Source organism: Misgurnus anguillicaudatus, chromosome 18, assembly GCF_027580225.2.
Source record: "Misgurnus anguillicaudatus chromosome 18, ASM2758022v2, whole genome shotgun sequence".
Taxonomy (NCBI): domain Eukaryota; kingdom Metazoa; phylum Chordata; class Actinopteri; order Cypriniformes; family Cobitidae; genus Misgurnus; species Misgurnus anguillicaudatus.
Window position 1 is genome coordinate 7,696,820 of NC_073354.2, and position 17,579 is coordinate 7,714,398.

General features: G+C 35.9%; 2 protein-coding genes and 1 long non-coding RNA gene across 3 annotated transcripts in view; 1 reads left to right on the forward strand and 2 right to left on the reverse strand.

The window, feature by feature from the left end:
- Positions 1–2,518, forward strand: part of LOC141350505 (tyrosine-protein phosphatase non-receptor type 14-like) — a 52,584-nt gene extending 50,066 nt beyond the window's left edge. Inside the window, exon 20 of the mRNA XM_073855714.1 lies at positions 1,407–2,518. Within this exon, the coding sequence (XP_073711815.1) occupies positions 1,407–1,535 (129 nt within the window). The 3' untranslated portion in view covers positions 1,536–2,518. The remainder of the gene's footprint in view (positions 1–1,406) is intronic.
- A 232-nt stretch (positions 2,519–2,750) lies between these two features.
- smyd2b (SET and MYND domain containing 2b) lies at positions 2,751–17,529 on the reverse strand. The gene is made up of 12 exons (XM_073855715.1): positions 17,251–17,529; positions 16,614–16,677; positions 16,007–16,117; positions 15,871–15,931; positions 13,386–13,510; positions 13,203–13,270; positions 7,144–7,246; positions 6,837–6,947; positions 5,400–5,520; positions 4,618–4,796; positions 4,436–4,540; positions 2,751–2,989 (listed from the first exon to the last, which is right to left on the reverse strand). Exons 1-12 carry the CDS (start codon positions 17,424–17,426, stop codon positions 2,906–2,908), a joined length of 1,308 nt encoding a protein of 435 aa, XP_073711816.1. The 5' UTR covers positions 17,427–17,529; the 3' UTR covers positions 2,751–2,905.
- LOC141350320 (uncharacterized) lies at positions 8,446–10,096 on the reverse strand. The gene is made up of 2 exons (XR_012358404.1): positions 8,817–10,096; positions 8,446–8,760 (listed from the first exon to the last, which is right to left on the reverse strand). It is a non-coding gene; the product is annotated as an uncharacterized lncRNA (long non-coding RNA).
- Positions 17,530–17,579: the final 50 nt, after the last annotated feature.

Below are 17,579 nucleotides of genomic sequence, written 5' to 3' on the forward strand. Positions count from 1 at the left end.
ACACATTATATACTGGTCTTGCTGGTATGACCAGCATGGGATGCTGGTGCTGGTATGCTGATGACCACCAGCTAAACCAGCACCAAACCAGCATGGACCAGCATGGGAATGCTGGTGGTCAGCACAAAAACACAATTTGCTGGTATGCTGTTTTTTCCAGCAGGGATGACCGTAGTATTTTCTTTACAATATTGTCAGTTTTTTCAGATTATTTTTTATGTTTGTTGTTGTTATTTACTGTAATTGTAACCTGTACTGGATACAGTATTTTACATTTGTCTGTTGTTTGCTGAGCTAAAAGTGTTATGTACACTACTGTAACTAGGACATGTTTTGTTGTGATTTTCCATGTTGACTGATTTGGGTATGGAGAGAAATCAATTATATTTATAGTTGCACTTTCTCTTTGTACTTCATTTGCAGTACTCTAATCAATAAGAATTAGACTTGCTAAAAGTGTTTTAGGTTAGCAGCAGCAGTGTGTAACTGGTTCAAAAAAAATTGAATTCTTGTGAAATGTGTGTGTTTCTTATGGTAACAAAATATTGTTTTTATAAAGTTGTGTATAGTTTTGACAAAAGTGTTCCATTTTGCAAATTATCTGAAATGTTGTGCTACTTTGGTGAAGGGTTGTGTTAATTGTGTGTAGTGTTTTGACAAACCGGGTCCTGTTTTCAAAATTTTGCTTAAGCAATTGTAAAAAACTGTAATGAAATATATTTTAAATCTTAAAAATAAATGCTATAATAACAATTGGCCAAATGGAGAAGACAGAGTAGCATAACTATTGTATCTGTATCAGTGGATGGTGTGTATATAAATTCTTGTATTTTGGAATTACTCACTGCAAAAAATAAAAATAAACTACATAAAATATTGAAGAATTCTGCATCATATCTGATTCATTCCAGTAACATATATTGCAGTGAATTATAAACAGAGAAAACATTGTATAATGCTACATGTTGTTAGTGTTTTTTAAGTCATTGTTTTGTGGGTGACAAAGTGTGTTTGTCGGCCGTCAACCTTTGCTAGTGTTCTGGAAGAATGAGTTGATTTGAGACCTGAATAAAGTGTTTTGGTAGTTGTAGTGCATTTTGAATGTGAAATGAACTGCTTTGCCAAGCTGAAAGTTTGTTAGGAGAACTGTGTGAAGAGTTTTGCAAAAGTGACCTTAGTATTGAGAAATGTGTCCTAGCATCTGTAAAAAACTGTAATACCCTGAATGATCAATATAAGCCCGTTGTTCATAATTTATTTTCATTAAAAAAATCTAAGAGGAGGATGTTTTTCAAATATTTTTTTTCACAAATCGCACCCTGGTTATATGCATCAGTATTCATTCCTAATGCAAAGTACCAAATTTTTAACAAATTCTGTTTGTTTGTTTTTTGTTTGTTGATCAGCGAGTGGAGGTTCCAATGATGTTGGATCTATTGAGACAACAAAGGATGTTGATGGTGGAGACGGTCTGTCAGTATAAGTTTGTGTATCAGGTTTTGATTCAGTTCCTCAAGCACTCCAGACTCATCTGAGGGTCCGGGCGTGGACACATTCACTTTTCAAAAACATTCTTGACAACAATCCTACAAATAAGTTTAAATTTAAATGAATTTACTTTTTTGTCAGGAAAGAAAAGCGTTCAGTATACGTGAGGTGTTTACAATAAAACTTGTCTAACATATTTTATAGCTTTAATTACTCTTGAATTTGGGTTTTATATTTAATGTGTTCTCATTTTGTTTCAGACCTGCATGATTTTTATAAAACATAACAGAAAAAAAAGAAATATTTTAGGTGTGAGACACCACTAACTGACCTAAAGTCAGTATTGTGTGTCAGATGGTCTAAAAGTGATTTAGAAATATAATTATCCAGAGCTGATAGGAGTCAACCCAAACTCTCCTGAATAATTCATGTATTTTTAATAAAGTTATTGGCTGCCTAAAGCACATTAAGAAAATCCTAATAACTCATTAAAGTATTTGATATTTTGTATTATTATATTTTATATTTTATTTATGCTGTGTTTAATAAATGAATCTTTCACTTTGCAACTTTTATTTCAGATCTGAGGTCAGTTAGGGTACAGTTGTATAAATCAAAAGACACAATTCTTTTACACAGTTATTGCTCATCGAATGAAATATTGAATCTTTGTCTTTATTTTTATTAATATTTCCCAGATGCAAAAACAGTTGTTATATATTGAAATATTTTTTTGTTTCTATGAAATAAAAGTAAAGTTATATTTTATTGATGATCTTGATGTGAATATTTTATATTTCATTGTGAATAGACACCTATGCATGTTTTTGATACAAATGTTTGCATTCACAAATTAATAGTTATCTGCAAATCTATGTGTGCATTGTTTTTTTACCTTTGCTTAGCTTTTAATTCTTATGATCATTCATTTTGTATATGCACTGCCTATCCAAATAATACATGTTTATGACATTGCCATGCATTCTTTTTCAGCAATAAAGTATTATGATGTGGTGCCCATCCTATAAAATGCTTCAGTGCTATTATTTGTAATGCAACTTTGAGAACCGTTGTTACTTGAACTATACTTGGATCTCATTTATATTTCTGTATCTTTTGCACCATCACAATGCATTACAGAACGGGCTACAAGTTCCCTAAGGAATACTGAATATCCAATTGGAGTAAAATAAGGCATCAATAATGACAATCAAGTCTTTAAGGGATCCAATAAGTGCTAACATAAAAAAAAGATTTTGCTATATTTTCTTCATCTTATAACAAATACATTTATTTAACATGTAGTACATTTAAAACTTATACAGCTTTAACACACATTTTGTTTCTCATAAATCTCACTGAAGAGAGTCTCTTCATTCATTCACATGTATAAGGTTAAATTCAATGTCCTCCCAGATTATTCATCACCACTGATTTCTCGTTTGAGCTCTGTTACATACGGGTGATCTTTCCCATGAACGACCTCCATAATGGCCAATGCCTGAAACACAAACACGGTTATCACTCGCAGCTGGCCATTTCCCTTATGCAACAAAAATATACTGCAGTATATTGGAAAATATCATGTAATATATTAGGCAATATATTCCCATATATCGGATTTAATATTTATATTTCCCAATATATTGTAATATATGCATAGAAAATATCATGTAATATATTAGGCAGTATATTCCCATATATAGGATTTAATATGTATATTTTCCATTATATTGCAGTATATGAATAGACCATACATGTATATATTGATACAAAATATATTGTAACCAAGACCAAAAAGGGCACTGTGTTTTTCCATGTAATATTTTGTCTTTATATGATTTAATATACTGCAATATATTACATACATATAGAATATATGTATCAACATATTACTCCATATATTGCCAATATATACTGCAATCTATTACATACATTTAGAATATATGTATCAATATATTACATACATTTAAAATATATGTATCAACATATTACTATATTGCCAATATATACTTCAATATATTACATACATTTAGAATATATGCATCAATATATTACTTCATATATTTCCAATATATTATGGGATATATTAAATAGTATAATGAGATGTATTTAATCAATATATGAAAACGGCAATAATTGCAGTATTGTATAATATATTGCAATATATCACTTACATATATTAAATATATTTTTATATAATATATCATGATATATATTACTATGTAAGTTTCACAATATATGGAGACACATTAAATATATTGTCATGTAATATATTGAGAAATATATTTTTGTTGCATAAGGGTTTACAAAAGACATACGAGTCTCACACCGGATGTGCCGCTGTTGGCACAATAAAACATTTATTTTAAGATACAAACAACACAATTGAAACATTAGTGTATATACCACCAGATAATGCTTTTGCAAAATTAATTATATTTGGACTTTAAAGGTGCAATGTGTAGATATAAGTAGGATCAATTAAAAAAATGCAATACGATATACATAACTACACTGAAAAAATGAAGTATAATTGACTTAATTTTTTTTTCAGTAATATTTTTCAAGTAATTGTCACACATATGGAAATTAAGTAAATCTACTTAACTAAGTCACTGTAAAAATATGTGATATCTACTTTAAAAATATTATGTATAATATAGTTATCAAATAATTTTTTTCAGTCATGAATTGTCGCTTTTCTTTACATATTTATTATTATAAACCACATTATGATGAGCAAGTAAGAAGAGACTGGTCTCAGTACAGGAAAAAGTCGCACATAATATTTCACATAACACCCTGACCCCAGGCCATCTTTACTGTCGGGTCGTGACCAAAATAAACAGACTCGAAACAAGCTATAGAAGTGCGTATATCTCAAAAGGGCTTTGAAATGTAAAAATAAGTTGGAGTTTATTCTTCGTAACCATTGTGTATTTACCTTTTGAAAAGCACTGATGCCGGTGGACTTTCTGTCCAGAGCGATGTAGAGTCTGCCCAGTTTAAGATACATTGATGCTATATTGAGAGAGTGCGGAGGGTAAAGCACGCTAAAGAGAAAACACACAAACGTTAAAATTCATGGAACACACAAAGACACACCATTATTTATGTGCGTGTTCTCACGTTGTAAGACTTGAAAACTTTTTCGCCGTATCTAACCGCATCATCGTAGCTCTCCATATAGAGACAGACGCCCATGGCCTGGTACAGCATATGGAGCATGTAGACGTTAGAGTCGTCGAAAACTGAACTCATTTTATCGATGATGAGTTCACACATCTCCAACAGCTCCGAAGGACTTGAGCCAGAGTCAAGATTCAATAAACATTTCACCAATTCATATTAACTCTTTCCCCGCCATTGATAAGTTAACTTCGTGTTCCTGATGAGTTTTTATGTTAATGTGTAATACCGCTCTTACCCAATTTATAAAAAAACTGAATAAAATTTTTTTTTTTTAATTATCTAATTTTAAACTCTTATTTTAGCTTTTTGCTTAAATTTTTGTATTTTTAAAAAAGAATACCAATATTTAGGAGTTCATAAGAAAAAAATATAGATAGGAAGAAACATTTTTTCCCATTTTGTTTGTTTTTCCCAAAGAGGGTCTGTTCTTTCATTTCATATATTTGCATGTTTATATATTTTTAAAAGAAAATTTCCTTGTAAGGCATTTTGTGAAAATCACAAAAATACTGGCGCGCAACTTTTCAAAAAAAAAAAGGCTGGCGGGGAATGAGTTAACCACACATAACGTTTTACAAGAATATCATGCAATGGTGCCTGTCTGTGGAAAACTCATTGACGTCACGTTTGGATCACTAAAATAATCTAAGATACATATGTCCATCATCTTTCACACGAACACAATTCGTTTTTTCAAGAGGAAAACAAAAGGATATTTTTCTCGCGTTTGGCTCTGCGAAATTCTTCTACGGCATTTCGAGCGTAACGCACCATATCACTGATCTCCTTCTGACTTATCTCATCACTCAATTTCCTCACCTTCATCTTCATCATATCCTGCATAGACACACAAAAGTCAAATTATACTCGACTACGTAGTCTCTGAGGATTAAATATGACACGCAATATACAAGTATTGAAGTCAAATGTGACCCTGCACCACAAAACCAGAAATAGGTCACCCAGATATATTTGTAGCAATAGCCAACAATACATGAATGGGTCAATATTATAGATTTTTTATGCCAAAAATGATTAGGATATTAAGTAAAGATCATGTTTCATGAAGATATTTCATACTTGTAAATATATACAAAATGTATTTATCATTACTAATATGTGTTGCTATGGACTTCATTTGGACTTTTTTAATGGGACATTTCACACTTTTTTTAAATGTAAAATAAATCTTTGGTGTCCCCAGAGTACATGTGTGAAGTTCTAGCTCCAAATACCATATAGATCATTTATTATAACATGTTAAAATTGACACTTTGTAGGTGTGAGCAAAAATCTGCAGTTTTTGGGTGTGTCCTTTTACATGCAAATGAGCTGATGAAATCCACTAAATGGCAGTGCTGTGGTTGGATAGTGCAGATTAAGGGGTATTATCCCCTTCTGACATCACAAGGGGAGCCATATTTCAATTACCTATTTTTCACATGCTTGCAGAGAATGGTTTTCCAAAACTAAGTTACTGGGTTGATCTTTTTCACATTTTCTAGGTTGATAGAAGCACTGGGGACCCAATTATAGCATTTAAACATGAAAAAAGTCATATTTTCATGATATGTGCCCTTTAAAGAGATAGTTGACCCAAAAATGAAACGTCTGTCATGTGTCACCGTTCATGAGCACCATTTACTTTCATAATAGGAAAAATAATACTATGGAAGTGAATGGGGTTCATGGACGGTTTGGTAAAAAACATTCCTCAAAATATCTTTCTTCGTGTTTATCAGAAATTCATACAGGTTTATAACAACATGAGAGTGAATAAATGATGACAGAATTTTCATTTTTGGGTGAATTATCCTTTTTTAAATATTGTGACTTTTTTGCACCATACATCAATGGAAAGCTTATTTATTATATAATTTTTTTCAAAATATTGACCCTTATGTGTGGTTTTGTGGTCCAGGGTCACAAATGTCCATAATGAGGAATGCCAACTGAGCAAAGTGTAAATATCTGCAAACAAATAAATATTAATGGTCACATGCACGTGGTAAAAACTATTTAACATGCAGTTTGTATGTAAATAATGTACTAGACATTTATCAAAACACAAGTTTGTGATGAAAATATTTAGACTCTTTGTTAGTCCGGCTCTGATTGGGCCATTGAGATGTTATATTTTATTTTGCACGTACCATGGATTTAGTTGAACACTCTTTGCAGTCGCAGCTGAAGTAGTAGGTATCTCTGAGTCTCTCTATTCTGTCCACTGTAGGGTACAGCAGGTCTATATAGCTGATATATATCTACAAACAAACAAGTTAAACATTAACATGAAATATTTCACATGCAATCTGGATTTATAGTTACACAGTAACAGTTGTAACATGTTCTCAGTATAGCAACTTGACTCGATCTATCATGTGTCCGATCAATAGACTATGATTACAGATTATGCAAGTATAAAGAGACGTATGATTTTGTAAAGAGTAATATACTGACCTCCTGTCCTGGACTGATCTCTTGTACAGCTCGTACCTCTGCATTGATACCTCTGTATGTGACTATGACATTAGGACAGCAGCTGTGGTTCACGAGGGCAATGTCTGAGAGAGCAACGGAGACAGAAGAACTCTTATTAAAAACCTCAAGAGAGCCACCCAGGTGAAAAAGTAGTACACTTTCATAGTGTACTTAAAGTGCTTTATTTTTGCACACTAATTTTGTACTTAATATACTAAAAATCCATCCCTAGCACTTCTCAAGACGTTTTCAAGATCATCCAAGTGCACTTCACTGCGCCACTTTGAGACACCATAAATATGAACTAAAATGTGCTAAAAATTTATTTAAAAAATGTATTTAGACACCACTTGTAGTAAACTTGAACCCATCTTTGTATGAAAGTTGAGTTCAAGTTTACTACAAGTGTTAACTAAATAATTTTTTTAATACAGAGATAGTATGTTAAAAGTGCATTCTAGTTCATATTCATGGTGTCTCAAAATAGCACAGTGAAGTACACTTAGATGATCTTAAGAACATCTTAAGAAGCACTAAAGATGATTTTTTAGCATATTAAGTACAAAATTAGTGTGCGAAAATAAAGCACTTTAAGTACACTATGGAAGTGTACTACTTTTTCTCCTAGGCAGTAACATACTTTGTTTTGATTCATTTTTGGACTAAATATCAGTGCCCTATTGCATGAAAGCCCTTAAGCTAAGAAATCCCTTAGATATAAGGTTAAGGGTACCCTTAATGAAACATGGGTTGTAAGAAAAAACATAAGGCTGAAAATAAGTATTTACCTTTAAATGCTAAAGTATTCCCTCCCTATGCGTTGCTAAAAAAATACCTCCACTGAGGGAGGACTGAACATGCCAGGCGTTGTTTACAAAATGAGCACTTGGGGTCTTTGGTTGCCATTACACAAACCCCCACAGAAGTACTGTCTTATAATATCAGATTTTGCAGATAATTTGTTTAATCTGAGGGGCAACCTTCTGATCTCTCTGATAATGCCAATATGGAAGTGACTTCATCGACTGGCCGCTAGACGCTGGCTCCTAAAAGGGAGTCAATTCCCATAGACCCCAATGTCAAAATGACCAACTTGGGTGGTAACAGCCTGGTACAAAAAGTGTTTTGGTCTATATATTTATTTTTCGCTTGGTTTCAGCCATAGATATGTATAATAAAGGCTAGATGTCTCGCCTGCGCTGCTGGCCAATTGAGTGGAACGTCCGCATTTGGCAGCCATCCCACCACAGGGTGATAACTCTCTCGTAGCACTGTGTCCCAATGGTACATGTACTTTTTTTAATGACCATGACTTGCTTAATTTTCTACAGATTTTCAAACGGTTCGGTTTGTTATAAACATCAAAGATGTACCTATGACACTGCATACTTATGCTAAAAAAAATTCATGAAACATGTTAAAGCATCCAGAATTGTAGGCACGTTAATAGCGTTTGTAAAAAACCAAACCGTTTGAAAATTGGTAGAAAAGTGAGCAAGTCATGGTCATCCAAAAGCACCTGCACCACCAAAACTCAACGCCACGAGTGAGCGAGCTGCCCGAGGTAAGATGGCCGCCAGGTGATGACGTTAGAGACTCAGCCGTAACACATCTAGCCTTTATACATATCTATGGCTTCAGCAACCAGCCACCTCAGCTTTACCCACGTCCCTCCTTTTTACCTATTTTCGGTTATCTGCGAGAGACGTGCTGTGATGCGATGCTAAGATGGCGACAGCAGGCCCCGCCAACTATAGAGGGTATGCACGTGATGTCACCGTCTGTGAAAGGGACTGCGGTTACGCCCACTGAGTGGCAAAAGACAGAGCGGCAGCTTTTGAGTACACTGTGAAATCAGCTAAAACATGGTGAAAACGCGTCTAAATGGGAAATAGCTGTTGTGCGATAGACTGTACTAACAGATTAACAAGAATTCTGAACTATTGTTTTACAGACTGCCAAAAGACACAGAAAGGAGAAGTAAATTGATCGTTCATGCCAACGTCGTCCACAGACTACAGGTGGGTTGATTAGTTGCTAGGGTCACTATCAAGCAGAGGTTTTACTTTCTACTTAAAAGCATTTTTCAAGTATTTGTACTTTATCCGTGTTTTTCTTTGGAAAACACATTCCAAACCATATTACCATAATTTTTACTCTATTACATTTCATAAATACAAGTTTTTGTTTTACATTTAATATTAAAGTACACTGAAGTACTTTTACTCAAGTAAAAATACACAATTTTAATGTAATTAGGCATTAAATACATTTTAATATGCAATATTAAAGAATACACAGTATGATTCTATGCTTTAGAATGTAGTGAAACACAAGACAAACACCCTAATAAAGCACAGATGCTTGGAAAATGTAACTAATGTAACTAATTATTATCTACCTCTGCTATCAAGTCCAACTAAATTCAATTTAAGCTGATAATAGTCAGTTTTACTGGCATTTTTGCAGCAGCCGCTATGAAAACCAGCCATTTTGTTAAACGTTTGCCACACGACTGGGCGAGTTCCTGTGTGTTTACGTGGAAAAGTGATGTCAATGCATACCATCTATTGGCTTCAAAAAAGCTCTAGGTCACAGACACTACATCCATATTTTTTACTCAAGGCGTATTTATATTATGGTAGCAGTGTTATATATAGTAATAAACACACTTTATTAACTTTTATGTTTTTGTTCAGAAGTAGAGGAAGGATGTTCGATTGTCGATTAAGTGTTTGTCCCGCCTCTCCTCCATTGTGATTGGACAGCTGAATAAGTGACTTTACCTAGTGCAACACTTTGATAAATACACATATTACTACCAGATTAACAATGATTTCACAAAGTATCTTACAAAGTAACATTTTAAAATTTATAAGAAACTAAATTAATATGGGGAGTCAGTTGACATTGGCTTAACTTAGCAGGCTTTACACTATGGAGCTAGAAGAGTCTCAATAAAGACAAATGCACACACCACACCCACACACGCACACACAGGACCCACAAACACACACGCAGGACACACAAATGCACACAAAATTCACAAATGCACACACAAAATTCAAGAAGCACAGAAGATTCACAAATGCACACAAAACTCAGAAATGCACCCAAAATTCAGAAACACACAACCAACCCAGAAATGCAAACAACATCAACAAATGCACTCAAGACCCACAAATGCACAGGACAAGATCCAGAAATGTATTTCTGATGCACACACAAATACATCTTAATTTACAAACTGTTTTTGGTCTGTGAACTTTACTGCATTTGTGTGTGAATTTTGAGACTTCCCTGACTTGGCTCGACACACAAATGCCTTTTTTTAAACAGGGAATGATCTGCAACCAATCAGATATCTCCCTTGATTTAGCCAATCACAAGAACGCAACCACATAGGGGATTGTTTACTTATAAGCCAATCACATTACCTTTAAGCTGGTTTGCCAACCGCCAATAAAACCGAAGAAGAAGAAGTTTACACAGCGTGATATGCACGTGGTGCGGGCGCGAGCTAACGTTAGCGCGGTGAAGTTCTGTCTGTCAGTTGGTTGGTTGAGACCTCAACATTGCTTCTGGCAACGACAGGGGAGCGGTAAGTAGAACATAAAGTGTTTAGCTAGTTATCTCCTTGTTATGAGATGTTGTTTAATTGTTAATGTTAACCGGTTTAATTGTGCAACTATCAACATAAGCTAGCGAGCTAGGCTAGCGCGACTACATGCTATAATAGGGTCAGGCTAGTATCTTTCCATAATGTTGAAATTCTTGTGAATTAAGTGGCTGTTTGACAGGGTCTGTCACCCCAAGCCGAGGTAGCAGCTCGGGCTTTTGTGCAGTTATTGGCCCAGGAGCTGTCCTCGGCCCCAAACGAGGGAGAGAGAGTACAGCAGTCAGGGCTGGAGGCAGTCTTTTTGGGGTTTGGGGGGGTACTTAATTGTCATGTTAGTTTAATTGGCATGTTAGCTTAAATGGCATGAATGTTTAGGTGAAGTATGTTGCTAAAGCAGAAATTCACATAAAAATAAGGCTGCTTGATTATGACAAAAATCATAATTGCAGATTATTCACATTGATATTGTAATCACGATTATCTGTATTTGGTGTCCAAACATACGTCCGAAACGCACAAAAATAAGCACAAATGGATAGTTGTAATTGAGGCTTTTGGCGATTATAACAAGGAGATAACTAGCTAAACACTTTAAGTTCTACATAGTCTCGCGTAGCCAGACCTTCATACTGAAGGTCTGGTGTTTTTCGCTGCTTTTTCTGGACAAAGCCCACCCACAAGCTGTTTGACCGACATGTCAAACAACCAATCACAGTTTGTTTCGTCTAGCGTCACGTTTCGGACTCCTCACAATAACGAGCCGGCTGGCAACAAGTCAGTTATTGAAATAACCAGCCGCAATCGAATAGCATCTAAATAAACAACATTACTCACCAAAGAACAACGTTGTGCACTTCATCAACAGCCACACCAATGAGACGCTCCCGTTAAATGTCTGTTTGAAGCATATCTCTCCACTTTTTAGCACATACAAGCAATTCAGGAGAACCAAACTTTTTGACTCCACTAACTGCCTCAAGCAAAACTCTTGGACGTCTTTTAGAGAGTCTATGCTGCGAACTTTGCATATTTTTGAGAGTCCAATGTTTAGCTGATCATGATAACTGGTCATTATTATCCACGTGGACATGACTGATTCTCTGCATCAATGGAACGCCAGAGCTTTGTTTTCCAGGGACCGAAACTAATCGCGACACTCGCGTCTCCTGGAAATCCGGTTTATTTCAACCAATCAAAAGACGACTTTAGACATTCTCACAGGGTTTCCAGAAAAGTGTACGAAAAACATCAGACGTTCAGCCAACAGTTTGTGGGCGTGGCGTCTGAGGCTGAGACTAAGTTCTACATACCGCTCCCCTGTGGTTGCCAGAAGCAATGTTGAGGTCTCAACCAACCAACTGACAGACAGAACTTCACCGCGCTAACGTTAGCTCGCGCCCGCACCACGTGCATATCACGCTGTGTAAACTTCTTCTTCTTCGGTTTTATTGGCGGTTGGCAAACCAGCTTAAAGGTAATGTGATTGGCTTATAAGTAAACAATCCCCCACGTGGGGTGCGTTCTTGTGATTGGCTAAAACAAGGGAGATATCTGATTGGTTGCAGATCATTCCCTGTTTAAAAAAGGCATTTGTGTGTCGAGCCAAGTCAGGGGAGTCTCAAAATTCACACACAAATGCAGTAAAGTTCACAGACCAAAAACAGTTTGTAAAAATCAAGATATATTTGTGTGTGCCTCAGAAATACATTTCTGAATCTTGTCCTGTGCATTTGTGGGTCTTGAGTGCATTTGTAAATGTTGTTTGCATTTCTGAATTGGTTGTGTATTTGTTAATTTTGTGTGCATTTCTGAATTTTGTGTGCATTTGTGAATCTTCTGTGCTTCTTGGATTTTGTGTGTGCATTTGTGAATTTTGTGTGCGTTTGTGTGTCCTGCGTGTGTATTTATGAATCATGTGTGTGCATATGTGAATGTAGTGTGTGCATTTATCTTTATTGAGACTCTTCTAGCTCCATATTACACTAGTACGGTTTAATCTTAGCCATTGTATTTAGCTGCTTATGTTGTCCATTGATTTTTCTGTTTTTCTTCTGCTTTTATTAATGTAAACCTGCTTTGAAACAATTAAACAATTGTAAAAAGCACTATAAATAAAATTGAATTGAATGTATATTTGTTGTGGAATATAATCTATTTTATAAAATCCTTTTAGCCAATACGCGGCCCTGATAAAGTATATACAATTTTATTAGATCACAACCTATTTGTGAGGACAATCAAATTTGCAACGATACTAATGCCATTCTCTTCGATCTCGCAGCCAAAGCTGCACCTCTGCCAAGATGCAGACCTTGATGATAAAGTCCAACCCAATGAACCTCACTGCCAACTTATCAGCCAAAAACTTAAAGAGAAGATCAGTGAAATAGTGTGTACTGTACTGTATGTGTGTACTTACTCTGGAAATACAGCTAAACCTATGTGTGAGAGTTCCTCATCCTCCAGAGTAAAACCATTACAGTGAACCTAAAAACAGAAAGAAAAACATCTGCTGTTAGTGTTATTATCATGCTTATTCGCTCTCTTATGCCATATTTGACTTTAATTATATGAGCAACTGATATTCTGAAAGTGTGTTTACCTGTGAGATAAGTCTGAGCAGAGCCTGATGGTCAGGGAAGTCCAGATATTTGGAGTAAAACTGATGAAGACCTGCTATATCTGCTTCAGTCAACTCTCTTTTTTCATTATCCAACTCCTCCACATCTGAGAATAAGATGATATGACATTATGTCTATACTACTATACTTTTATTCTGATGAAATAATCGAACTTATGCCATAAGAATGCATTACTAATTCATCCAAAAAGATGAATTACACATTGTAGCTCAGATTTCGACAGGTTTGACAGACTGCACAAAGATATTTTCCCCAATTTCTCATTCTCAATGCATTCGAGTTGTTATTCTGAGCAGTAACTGAAGCAGGCAATGGTTTCTTTATGGTCTCCATGTTCAATTTTGGTGAGCTTGTGTCTACTGTAGCCTCACTTTTCTGTTGCAACAGAAGACCACACGAGTGTCACTCCTGTCAGCTGTTTCAAAGTTCGACATGTTCAGCGTTGATCTTCGGCATAATTTAGTTATAAGATTCAATAATTCGAGTTCTCTGCCATCACTTAGTATTCTTAAATATGCCTGAAGTAGGTCAGCAGTTTCTGTAACACTTAAAGGAAAACCATTTTTTAATATTTTACTAAGTTCCTACCTTAACTTAGCTGAAGTAATGCATATTTATCTTTTTTCAATGCGTGCACTTAATCTTTGTATGGTGCTTTGTGAATATGTTAGCATTTAGCATAGCCCCATTCAGTCTTTAGGATCCAAACAGGGATGAATTTAGAAGCCACCAAACACTTCCATGTTTTCACTATTTGAAGACTGTTACATGAGTAGTTACACGAGTAAGTATAGTGGCAAAAAACAAAACGTGGCGGATAAAAAATGAGAACTATATTGTATGGCGGAAGAGCATTTAGTTTGCAGCACCTCAACCCTGGGCGCAGCAACATCATCACTCCTGACTACTCCACCTCTCGCTCAAACTTACGTCAATATTACAGCACCCCAGGTCGACGTTCCGCAAATCAAGTGCTCTTTCGCCATACAACATAGTTTTAATTTGTGCCACCATACGTACTTGTGTAACTGCTCATGTAACAGTCTTTAAATAGGGAAAACATGGAAGTGTTTGGTGGCTTCTAAATTCATCCCTGTTTGGATCCCAAGGAACGAATGGGGCCAGGCCAAACGCCAACACAGTCACGAAGCGCTGCACAAAGATTAAGTGTACGCATTGAAAAAAGATAAGTTGATGTAAGAACATATGCTGCGTCCGAAACCGCCTACTTCTCTACTATATAGTACGCGAAAAGCAGTAGGCAAGGCGAGTAGTATGTCCGAATACATAGTATTCGAAAAACAGTATGCCAAAAGTACCCGGATGACCTACTACTTCCGGTTAGATTTTGCAGTGTGCATACGATGGACACTTCACTATCCCATGATGCCTGGGAGAGGAGTTATCCAACGAAGAAGAAAAGGCATGCGGCTGTTTTCGCGCTGGAATGACATGACGTGATGATGACGTATGTCACGTGATGTAGCAACATGGCGGATGTAGTACTTCCGAATCTCATTCATACTACCAGGATTCATACTATACAGTACCTACTGTTTTAACGGCAAGTAAGTAGGTACTTCATCTCATTCAGTACCTACTGTACAGTATGCGGTTTCGGACTCAGCCATAGTGAAATATTGAAAAACAGTGGTGTTTTCCTTTAAATAAACCCTGATTGTTTGCGACCATCAACCAATGTTTCAAATCACTTACATTCCCATCTTCTTCATTGTGATGCTTGGTTTGAACAGCAGATCCTCTTGACCATTATCTCTACATGACTTGCGACCACATGATTGGCTGATTGGTCTCTTTGCAAAATACTTCAATTACCTTGCAAAATCGCACAAATTATACGAGGTCAATCACTTTTGTAATCTTGAACTTTTCATGAATTATTACAAATGAAAAAGAAACTAGCAAAATATATTATGAGGGTTTTAAAGAGACATATGAATACAAAACATGAAGAAATAAAACATACCATATTTTCCGGACTAAAAGTCACACTTTTTTCATAGTTTGGCTGGTCCTGCGACTTACGTAAGTCAGTATAAATTAATTTTGACATATACGAACCAAGAGACATCATTACCGTCTACAGCCGCGCGAGTCGTTATATGCTGCTCATGTATTTAGGCATTTAGCAGACGATTTTATCCAAAGTGACTTACAAATGAATTTCCCCTCAATTTCTTTAAGCATCTCGTGACCAAATGCAAAAATCAAGATAAAACTCCACCTACAGAAGATGCTTTAAACGCAAAAGCTTTTGACTTCAAAATCCGTACGGTCATAAATGTTTTTGTTACATAACAGCTTTACAGGATCACTAAGAGACACAAATTGATTTTTCATTCAGGGAGCATAGATCTTTCATTCATTCGGCGATACAGCGCAAGTCATATTTAACATGTAGATTAGATGTTTTCTGATACTTACGGTCTTCCATATCCCTGAGTAAGAGCATTTTTTCTGATGGGCTTCTCTCTGTCTGGCCTCTCTGTATCAGTCAAAACATGTCAATCAATCTTTAAACTTTGATTCTTTATGAATCAACAGAGTAAAAGTATCTGACCAGTCTAGCGATGATTCTGGCCACCAGTCTCACGGTCTCTGAGGGACTCCACTTCTCACCAAACACACACATGGCATTACACTCCAGCTTGTGCATGGCCCAGTTCTTTTTCTATTAAATACACACAAAAGTTATGCACATGTGTATACATGAATGTAATACTACATTTTAGAAATAACTGATGACAGGCAAGTATTTAATAATTGATGACGGGCCGTTGAATTATTCGAAAATAATGCACACCCAAGGTGGAAAAGCCATAACACAGAGGGTATGCATCATTTTCAAATAATTCAAGGGACCAATTATTCCACTTATACCACGATTACCACAGATATTGCTCTGGTGGTTATTTCAAGACATTTGACAGGTCAGGTGTGCGTTTATCAAAAAATAATGCATGCCCATGGAACATTTCTCAACCAATCAGACTAAAGCATTCAACAGGCACGTGGAATAATTTCCTATGTCTTAATAGTGATAAGACTGAAGTGATGCTCATTGGTTTACCTCACCAGTTACTCTCTAGAATTGCTTATGCAATGCATTGTTAGCAGAAACTACTCTGAACAAACGACAGTGGGTAAAAGAGAGAGAGAGAGATTACCTGACACTTCACATTGCAGTAGAATGCCTTCTTGCACTTCCCACATTTTGCAAGACCTTTTTTCCTGCACACAAAATGTGAAAACACTGAATACTAACACTAACATTTATTACACACTGTACAATTGACTCTGTCTGTAAGGTGATCATTCTCAAAGTTTATTCAGAACTAAAGCGAATCAAACCGACTCCAGTAGAGAAGCATTTGATTCATGTAAAGCAGCTGTCTGCATAACTCCACTATCACTTACAAGCACACAGTTAAAGTGTTGTTGTGTTTGACCATCTGCTTTCAGCCATTTGGCAGTATTTTTAGACATGACCCTCTGAACATTTTAGAAACAAGGGATGCATCCAAAAAATACCAATGTCGTCAGTTAACTTCAGATTTGTTATTTCATTCAATTAATAAAATACATTTTATTAATGCAAGATGAGAGGACAGAACTGAATCTTAACATAATAACACTATAAAACATAGTAGAAAGTGACAATAAAATATGGTTACCATCTGACTCTCTACCATGATATCATAATGAAACTTTTCATATGGGTGATCATAAACTTTTTACAATAGTGACAATCACCTATATAATATAAGCACAATATCTATCTATGTTAATGTATTAAAATCAGACCTTGTGAAGCATTGCTCACAGATTAATCCTCTCTCACTGGTGGACAGCACGTATGAATAAGCCGGACATGAGAACAGCAGTTCACCGACTCCGAAAGCTTTGCTCACCCGCAGACCTCTGCCCTTGCCCGGGCTGTCGAACTGCTCGATACCTGCGATGCCCTCCGTTTTCATCATAATACAGAAAAAAAACAAAAGTCCTTACAGAAACTGGAAAAGACCTGCACTGTCAGATGACCACAGAAAGAGAGAGCGAGAGACAGAGAGACAGAGCGATGGGGTGCGTGAAGATTAACTTTATAAGGCGCTGCGCAGGCAGAGTGACAGTCA

Excerpts from the sequence above, each read along its gene's own strand:
- smyd2b (XM_073855715.1), bottom strand. The coding sequence starts at position 17,426 with ATGATGAAAACGGAGGGCATCGCAGGTATCGAGCAGTTCGACAGCCCG. Across the intron at positions 16,118-16,613 it reads ACTGCAATGTGAAGTGTCAG|AAAAAGAACTGGGCCATGCA; the intron begins GTAATCTCTCTC and ends TGTATTTAATAG. Across the intron at positions 4,541-4,617 it reads TTTTCAAGTCTTACAACGTG|CTTTACCCTCCGCACTCTCT; the intron begins AGAACACGCACA and ends CTCTTTAGCGTG.